We start from the raw sequence: 10,487 nt of genomic DNA, 5'->3' as shown, positions 1-10,487 counted from the left end.
GTATACGATTTGGATGAAACTTGACATGGGTATATTTTCGATGATACTGATTAAGACTAAGGCATCAGCATTTCCGTATTTTATTCGCTAATAAAAAATACCGAAAAATCGACCCCCTTTTAATTTCCCCTAACGCACACCTATGGATATACGTAAGTTTAATGATCCTCAAATGTCCACCCCATTGATCTGCATAAGTGGTTAAAATTTGAAAAGGATTCGTCAATTAACACCTGAGTTATAAGCCTGTGTCACCTAAATCGTAGCCACACTGTATACACTATTAATGAACATTTTTGATAATTATTAACTACTTGTCTATGAAGTCTAGCATAAATATATATTTGGTATTAAAGAATATATACGACTTCATTTGACTTTTAGGATTTTTTTAGAACCAATTTCAATTAACTTAATATCTTTTAAAGTTAAAGAACTAAAATTAGAAATGTACTCAGTTGAGGTAAACATATTTCATTAAACAAAACAATTGTTTTTCTTTCCGCTGTAGTTACATTATACATGCTAGTAAAAATGACTAATGTATGTGACAACTATAACTAGAATATTTAATGTGACAAAGGAATGTGCTGATAGCAAAACGAAATTCACTTATTTTGTAGTCAGTGGGTTTTTTAAATAATACAAAATTATTATCTAAATGTTAGCAGTAATTTTTATTTGGAGTTTCTAAATTTTATCTGGCTATAATAAAAAACAAATTAACAATTATTTGTAAAAAATAATGGTATGATCCAATTTCTGGAGAATATCGAGTAAACTTAATCGATTCAAAATAACAATTTAGTTTTATGTAACAAACTATAAAGTTATTCGCTGCAAATTCTCGACTGTGGAAGTTAATAGTTATTTCTGATTTGCAAGCAGTTATAGATATTTGCCCAATTTAAAGTAATTAATGTGGTTATTTCGTACGGCATGGTGCCTGATACGGATTCAGTTGCTGCCTTGGAACTCCATGCACAAACGGAGGTCTGGTGGGCTCAACTCCACAAAAGAAAATAATTGTGATAACGTAAAAAGAGAGTATTTTCGACAATAATGTCGGTAATAATATTTAACGTTAAATATATTAATTAACTTACAAATAAAATAATTATTGTAAAGGCATGACACTTACACTATATAAAGCACATGGTAACAAGGAGCGATAGAACAAATAAAGTCCTCAAGAATCATCACCATAGACTTGGTTTATCAATTGAAACATTTCAGTAAAAGTTTTACCAAATTCAAAACAAAACATAATAATTAATCTTTTTTCGATTCATTTTTGTACCGATGCGATAACGCAAACATACTGTCACTTCAGTTGCAATAACTCCGCTTCTATTCGTCTAAATGTCATGAAATTTTGACAGTACATCAGTGAAGGATCATAGAATAATATGTTTTAAAATTATTTGTGAATATATCCTTTCAATAACCAGCCCGTGTGTATTGCTTCCATCAAATTTCGTTGCGATCGTGACTCATAGTACCGTTAGATGTTATTTTCGTTTTACAATAATTAAATCCGCATTTAAAATTTAATTGTTGCTCTCTAGACTTCCTGATAATAAACCGGGTATAATTAAATAAGATAATGTTTTGAATTAATCTGTTACGCTTTGAACTCGCTGTTCCTTTGTTGCCGTTTTATTATTTAAAATACGTTTTTCGTGGAGAACCTTGAATTTAAACCGATATAAATGCATTGTTAACTGTTTCTATGCGATATCATGGTTGAAATTTGTTTCGACCATTGTTGTTACCAAAAAAGAATATACAAAATAACGCAGGAAGATACGTTCTTAAAATAATCACAGACAAAATAGCTATCGCCACAGACCGCTACTGGAATAGCCAGCAGTTTTAAATTTCTCAATTGCCGATAGAGTACACCACCAGCAGAGTTTTAAGAAGAATCAAATGCAGCGGCCCGCATTCCTTAGTGTATCCTAGCACCATATAAACGACAGTTTGGCAATGTTGCCAGGCGTAATTACGGATTTATTTTGTACACTTTTTTATCAATATGTTTTTTGCGTTTTTAAGAACCAACTAATATCTATGTAATTTCATATGATATTCTGCAGCGGTGTCACAGTTAGGTTATTTAAACTATTTTCACTTTTTGGTATTGAAATACTGCAGAAAATATATTTCCAAATAAACAAATTTCGTAATCATATTTTAAACAGTTTGTTATATGTCCGTTCTGCGTTGAATGGAAAAGGTCCGAAGTCCCCAATTGTTACAATAATTTGCAAAATTAAAATTAATATTGGCGCATTCGCCATTATATAGAAAAATGAATTTAGACCTGCCGTTCCTATATTTTATGTATTTTAAACAGCGTTTGACCTTAATTAAAATAGTGCGCGACATTCGAAGAAATATATTCCCAAAACAACGTAGAATGTGCTGATAAAAAGTTCCTTTCTGTTCCCCCAAATTGACAATCGTATACCTGCGATTCCAGCATAATTTTCTTATTATTTACGTACACAAAAATACTTAAAGGAAAAGTGTGACATAATTACTTTATAGTGGCCCCTACATGTACCTGGAACATTAAAAAAGCCACACGTAAGGCGATAAAAATCAGTATAGTCGATAGTGCTTTCCTGAAATTGCTCTGCCGCATTATTGGTAGAAAAAGAAAACAGTAACAAAAGAAAATGCTTCCGCACTAGCTGTTTAGAACCACGAAATGGTAGCTTGGCAACCGATACAAACATATATACGTGCATTGACGCTGGCTAACCGGCTAAAACTGGAAAATAATCGATAAAGCGGAATGCCTAGGTTTTCGCCGGGAAAATCAATTTTGTTATTGATATAATAAGTTTAATGAATACCGGGAATATGAATGAAAATCGTTTATATAACAGAGAGACGGCTTATTAACTTTAATTGTTATGTTTTTCCTCAAAAATATTATTTGTGGCATTAATAGTTCTTATACAAACAGGTGCTTAAATAAATTAGTATCCAACAATAAAAAGTTGTTTCACTCTGAAAAGCAAGTACGCTGCCTTACAATTAACAAAAATATATACATGTTCCTTTCTGACTTCAATAAATTGTTACGTTTATAAGTAGCAAGTTTATAAAAACATGTTTGTTGCTTTTATTTCTCTTGAAATTGGATAATATTTGTTGACAGAACTATTTCATTTCATGGAAGTCATATGTGTTGGATTAAAATATAAATATATAAAATATTAAAATATATTTTCATATTCAGCTATATATGTATATACAGAGCGGATCATTAGTAAAATAACTCCCTTGTTATTCATAATTTAGAAAAAAAGTTTATATAAAAGTTGTATAGAATCAAAAAACCTAAAGGACAAAATTGAAACACACAGGGCGATGAGTAAAAAGGGTCGCGCCAAATATAACATTTTTTAAATGGAACACACTGTATATTTCTAAACATATGGATTTCTGAGAAAATTCTATATATTGCAATATAAACAATTTAACATTTTAGTGCGGGGTTGCCAAGTTATGTAGAAAATTCTTTTAATTTTGGAAAAAACATGACCTATTAATTCTATTATTCTAATAGGTAATAAAAATTAAGTTTTTTCAGAAATGTTCCTATATCTTAAAAACTAACAATTTTAGATATAGAACATGCTTAATAAAAGTTGAAGTGGACCGATATGTGAATAGAATAAAACAATAAAATACAGGGTGTTCCATTTGAAAAATTTTAGAAAATCAAGTTTAAACTCTAAAAATGATCGTATTATAAAAAATGCCCGGTATAAAATATCCATATTAGCTAATATAGGAGCCATTGTCTAACATTTGTCTATAACTCTGTCTAATTATTTTGTTCCAAGTGTTAGTAGCTGAAAGTTAATACAACTTCCTCGAGGTCATAGAATTTTCTTGGAAACCAATATGTTTAGAAATATACAGGGTGTTACATTTAAAAAATGTGATATTTGGCGTGTGCCGTTTCACTCATCATCCTATATGTATCAAATTAATTTTGTAGTTTAGGTTCCTTGATTCTGTATAACTTTTATATAAAAATTGTTTCTGTATTATGAGTAACAAGGAAGTTATTTTACTTTCTCACACTAATGGCCCACCCTGTATATACTATATTATATTTCACCCTGTGTATTATTGGGGGAGATTAAATCAGGAGTAGTAAGTGACAAAAAATAAACTTTTTTTTCGGGATAAGCTATCAAGTATAAAAATATTAACTATTACATTTTGCTGACGTTTCGTCGTTTATATTAAGACATACCCAGGACTACATATGTTAGGTTTTATCAGCCAAAAAATTGTAATACCATTCTAACTTCGTCTTTAAGATAGAAAAGTTAATATTCCCAATTTTATATCTAAATGTACAATTCTCTCATTTTAATACATTAAATACATAAATAGAGAATATGATCCTATAAGAATTTATTAAATGTGCATATAAAATCATTGCATATATAGGTAGGTACCATATAATTTCCTGTTTACATCTTCATTTAAATTATCTATTACGTGCATATTCAACCAGCATTTAAATAAATTTGCATGCGGAATTTTGTATACCATATGAGCAGAAAACCTTGTCGGGTTTAAAGCATAACACCAGGATGTTACCGATTCCTCAAAAAGTCCAAGAAATGCTTTTTGCGATTGCTGTACCTATCTAGGTTTAGACATAATTCTTGAAAATTTACAACTAATGATATCAACAAGTTTTGTTATTATTATCATTGTTTATTTCATTATTTAATTTCTATTATTTATGATATAGATTCTAAAAATAAAATGAGAATTAAAAAAGGAAGCGGACAAAGTGTGAACAATATAGATTACACTGAGAAAACAGTGCCGTTTTCAAAATAATATATATTTTACACTAATACTAAACTCTACACAGTATTCTTCGGACATAATTATAATTATTATAAACTAGGTTTACCATTACAAATTAAAGTAATTATTTTATTAAATCTAATTCCTTGTGAAATCCATCTGACGATTTAATATTAAAAAGTTATTGATGAAATAGTACCCGGACTGATTTTTTCTTGTTTTTTTACGCCAGTTTCATACAGATTTTCTGCATCTCCTATTACTGCGATACAACATTTTAGGCTATAACTTTACTGAACTAGTTAAGTATCTACTAAATCTACACTTCATATTATATACAGGGTGTTTCAAAAAGACCTCCCGTAAATAAAAATAAATAAATAAATTTTTTGTCCTATGAACTCTTATGAACTTTGATATGTCCATCTTCTCTTGTTTTCGAAATACAGTAACAACGTCAACACACTGTATCTCGAAAAGAGGGCGTCTCAGAAAAAAACTTTACATGAACTACCTCCATTATTTTTCCAGGAACTTGCACACAAATTTTTCTGAAACATGAACGGGACATCCTGTATAAATATAGTTAACATTGGTCTAAAGAAATAGCCTGTCATTGGAAATACAGTGGCACTTTTGTTCGTGAAACATGTAATAAAATAAAAGTATGTGTATTAAATTCGATAAAATAATATAAAACGAAAGGGCAAGGCATTTACGCTTACTGTATAAAACTTTAGTCATTGAAAATAATTTTGTTCAGTATCATCAAATGTGATTACTTTGTAATGAACGTACATTATTAGAGCAGATATACAGGGTAGGAAAGTACCGATGGTCTATCTGAAGTTACGTGAGAGCGATAAAGTAAGCCATAGAAATCCATGCGATAAAGAAGGATGGCTATAATGAAGGCCTCTCATAGTCACCGCTCGTTTCGCCCTTCTGCAAATGATATCCACTTCTTATTTGTGGAAGGGCGAAATGGGCGTTGACTATTAGAAGCCTTCATTATAGCCATCCTTGTCTATCACATGGATTTTTATGGCTTACTTTATCGCTCTCACGTAACTTCTGATAGACCATCGGTACTTTCCTACACTGTATCATTAATTTTTCTTCAGCTAATGGAAAAAGACACTGTAGGGGCGGTGTTTTATTGTTAATTATGTTCTTATTCTTTATTTTTTTCAAGCTTTCGAGATATTATTAAATATTTATGATCAATAGTAACTAAGAAAAAAAATCCGAAGTTCCTTGAATCGGGTATTCTTTCGTGATTTTATAATATATTTATTTAAATAACCCCTTCTACTTTTGACGGTTTTTTATATAACTATACGTTGTGTAAATTCTGCTTAAATCAACGATTTTCAGCAATACATTTTGCGTTCCTCATATCTATTACGCCATGCGTTGAGGAATTAGAATAATTTTAAAAGATATGTCTTACGCAAATAATGATAATTAATAGCTTATGGTAATTTACCAACAATGTAGTTATAAATTGCCATAGTGGTGTCTATTTATCAACATGAGGTTTTTTCAAGGTTGAATCAGTAAATATAAAGTTATCAAAAAGTAAAGTACGCATTTTTCCTGTAACTAGCTTTACTAAATACTTATTTTATTTTATGTTTACGTATATTCTTTAAATACATTATAAACAAAATGTTCCTAAAAAATATTATGCTCTTTGGAATTTCACCGATGTATTTTAGAGTTGGCATATTAAAATATGTCCATCTTCTTATCTAAATCTGTTAGTATTACCTTTTTTTGATCGCTGAACAGCAAATTAGCATGAAAAATCTCGTCCAAATTAAAATAGTTATTGTATTCTGTTTTACCAAATTTATACTTTTCAGGTTACAAGTTTGCTCTTAGAAGCAGAAAGGCGAAAATTATCCGTTCTTCAAAGGGAACTCCAAGTGGCTCTCGAGGAAGGGGGTTCCATAAAAGCAAAGGAACACCAGAAACAGGAACTGCTTGTCGCCATAGCGTAAGTAATCTTGCCACTGACAGAGCGGCAATAAATCATCTGCGTAATTAACATAAAAAATTATTATCGATTACATCAATGAATTATTCAAAACCATTATTCGTATACTATATGGATAGGAGGTAGAATGTTATGTCACTAAATGAGCCGCATTGGAATTGGAGACAGTTGCGTAAAATAAATTAAAAGCAAACTGTTCTTGGTATTTGTTAGAAAATTTGATTGTACTGTATTACGATACTGGATTGTTTGAATATAGCCAAGAAAATGTTATTTTGAATTAAAGATTTTATTTCCGTATATCTGTATTTCAGTATAGCATAACTTTTATTAAGTAATAATTATACTTTTTACAAAATTTTAATATGTCAGACTATTCTACAATAAATCATTTATTTGCTTATGCATAGGCAACCTACCTAAGTAAATCTTCTTAACTCAAATAAATAAATGTTGATGGGAGGATTTTTATATACAAATTAGAAGAACGATTTAGTTTCACTTAGTTTATTTTATCAAATATTCACGTTCATACAATAAATTATTCAAAATTTGAACTACTCAAAAGATATCATGACATCCTCATAGGATTTTTTACAGGATATATTTAAAAAAAAAATGTATACAGTCCAACATCATTACTTAGAAAATTTATAATACTGAATTACTAACAAAAGCTGCCAAGTGCCTCCAGATATTTTTTTAGTCTTAGGACACCTTAAAATCAAGTGTTCCATGCATATGTAAAGTTGGAAAGCAGACATTGCCAGTAATTTCCATTATTTTGATGATAACATGCTTTCTTTGATTCTCATTAATTCATAGTTTGAAAATAAAAATATGATTTCCATGAATAAATATGTACTCCAATGTGAGCTAGCATTAAATTGTTTAGATAGAATTTGAATTTATTTCTAAACAAAGTTATGTACTTGAAAAATATGACAGAAATTTGATAACTTAACGAAAATTTACAATAAAGCAACAAAAGACAAGTAAAATATGTGACACCGAGTATAAAATGTATGGCTTTAATTTAGTTGCATAACTATAAACCTGATTTGAGTATTAAATGCACAATGCTCAAGTATTAATATTTTTTATAAGTATTTTGATATCTGGATACGTTCTATTGATAAATTATTGCCATATTACTAAACAAGTATCAATAAATTTTGATAAATATATACGTATAATCTAGGTATCTATCATTTAAAATCTGAAACAGTACAGTAGCGCCATCTGTAAATTTCAGTAGGAACTGACGTGTATGTTTGGTTGCAGACGTATACAGGCACAACATGACCATTTGGAGAAAGAATACCACGAGCATGCTTTGGGAGCCTTGCTGTCGGCTAATACAAGGGGATCTGGAAAAGTAAGTCTTTAAAATATTTTAGTTAAAAATTGTAGATGACATGATTCGATTAATTCAAGATTAAATATAATGGGAAAGTAATGTTTGAATTGCTTTTTAAAAAAAAATTCATATGACTCAGTTTCTATGATACTAGATCAAGCTTTAAAAACTTCTGTGGATCAAAAAAATGTGACTTAATTAGTGTATATGTTTAAGTAACATTGCAGATAATTGGTTTTTAATTTTTTGCTATTGAAAAGGGTTTAAAGTGAACTAAAATTTAAAACCCCAGTACTATATGCAAGTACTTTCTGCTCATAGAAAAATCTTTCATAAAATTCTTAAACCGGCACCCAATACGCAATAAATGCAAATATTTGTCATCCTAAAACAATTAAATTGTGGTGACAAAGGTTAAATAAACAACTAGTTTTTGTATTTTGTTGAAACAGACAATTATTTGATCTTTGCTCCCTAGAATTTTGCTTACTCCTAAGAATAACACATATCTGTCTACAAAATAACAACAAAAACATTGTATTCTATTTGTCGATGCTTCTAAACAGCTGTTTATAATAATGAAGTAGATATGTAGTTTCCGGAGATATAAATGATAATCGGTAAATAATTCACATTGTCTTAATAATTCTGGTAAATTAACTCTATAAAATATTTACGTTTTTCATCACTTGTATTACTATATTTCTTTCAGAAGGAAAAAAAAACTAATAAAATATTTAATTCACTAGTAGTGGTACCAGATAAACTACTATTCAGACAAAATAGTAAGAAATTTTAAAAAATTGGGAAAAAAATGATAAATTATATCAATTTTGTTCTTGTGACGACTATTATCTCCAATTTTAATATCTTTAGCTAATTGTCTCCTCCTAGAATGTTTAAAGAAAAGGGGAACAGGGAAAAGCCTTTTAGTCCTCAATTCATCGATTTTCAGTTTTGAACGTGTCAGTTAGTTTATATTTGTGATGAAAATTACGAGACAAATTGGGACATAACTCTCAAAAGAGACGGTACATGTGCTTTATTAATCTAAGAATATTGATTCCGTGACAAATTTTTGAGAAATTTCTATCGAATATTTATTTCACCAATTCGTTTATCCAGAAGAAAATTAACACCGAATGTAATTCAACTCGAATTACATTAATATTTATTGTCCTATGCCACCGCTTTATGCATGACACGTTTCATAATAGCCTTGTTAATGGATTTAAATTAAAGTACATTTAAATAAAATTGCAGTTAAAGGACGTGACATTTAAAAAGACTCATATATATTCTCCTTTCGTGGAGTAGTTCGTCGAGATGAGCGACTTTCCGCTCTTCGCAGCTTTTTTCACGTCCTCTCGCAATCGAGCCGTATTGTCCCAGGGGCGGGCGAACTTTAAATTTATATGGAAAAGGAAAAAATCCATTCACGTCTACGCCGTGTCGGCCGAATGGAGCTTCATTTTCATTTGCTGGCGTTGAACTATTAAGGAAGTTAGTGCGGACCCATTTTTATTAGGTTCCAACAGGAGGAGTAGAACATTATAAAAAATTGTTCTAGTTTCCTGAGTACAGATGTTCGTTTGTCATTAAGAATATTGTGGGCAATATTTGAATAGGTCTTAAAGAGTTTTTCCTTTAATTAATTGATAATGAGATGGATGCGTTGTTCTTTAATTAGGGACGCCCAACTTTTTATATTCAAGTGCATTGACTGTAAATATTATAAACGGTTTTAAAAAGTGAAAATGGAAAAGTTTTCAAATCTTAAATATACAGATTGTCCCATGAAAGTTGGGACTTTGTTCGACCAGAGACTCCTGACGACTTGTTTATCTATACAGGACCCACAAACCATTGAAATATATTTTTTTAATTACTCGATTCAGGGAAACAGACACTTTCGAGTTTTTATTTTGTATTAGTTACTGTACTTGTGAATCCACTACAAATCTCATTGGAAAAACACGATTTAGTGCTGATGCATTGGACAGGAGATATCATACTGTAACGTTGCATCAGATAAACTTCTTCAAACTGCAAGGGTTCCACAAGGACCAAATCCACTCTTGTTTGGTATTAATAATCTAACATTGAGGTGTTACAAGTTAAATTTTCTGTTCATGACAGATAAATTGAATAGTTGGTGTACAAAAATTAATCTATGCATGAATATAAAATTGTACAATTAAGGTTAGAGTCGGCCCAAATGACTCTAAATTTTGACAAGAAAATTGTTGAATCTATTTTATATAGAGTTAT

General features: G+C 30.0%; 1 protein-coding gene across 2 annotated transcripts in view; it reads left to right on the top strand.

Annotated features, from left to right (window-relative positions):
- The window catches only part of LOC108908843 (ras-GEF domain-containing family member 1B), a 201,133-nt gene that overhangs the window by 85,598 nt on the left and 105,048 nt on the right, over positions 1-10,487 (top strand). For both annotated transcript variants that reach the window (XM_018712991.2, XM_018712992.2), the window contains 2 exons: positions 6,723-6,856; positions 8,141-8,234. In XM_018712991.2, the coding sequence (XP_018568507.1) occupies positions 6,723-6,856; positions 8,141-8,234 (228 nt within the window). The remainder of the gene's footprint in view (positions 1-6,722; positions 6,857-8,140; positions 8,235-10,487) is intronic.

The sequence above is a fragment of the Anoplophora glabripennis genome, unplaced genomic scaffold (genome assembly GCF_000390285.2).
Source record: "Anoplophora glabripennis isolate ALB-LARVAE unplaced genomic scaffold, Agla_2.0 scaffold118, whole genome shotgun sequence".
Taxonomy (NCBI): domain Eukaryota; kingdom Metazoa; phylum Arthropoda; class Insecta; order Coleoptera; family Cerambycidae; genus Anoplophora; species Anoplophora glabripennis.
The sequence above is the reverse complement of the archived record's forward strand: the minus strand, read 5'-3'. Positions and strand labels throughout refer to the sequence as shown.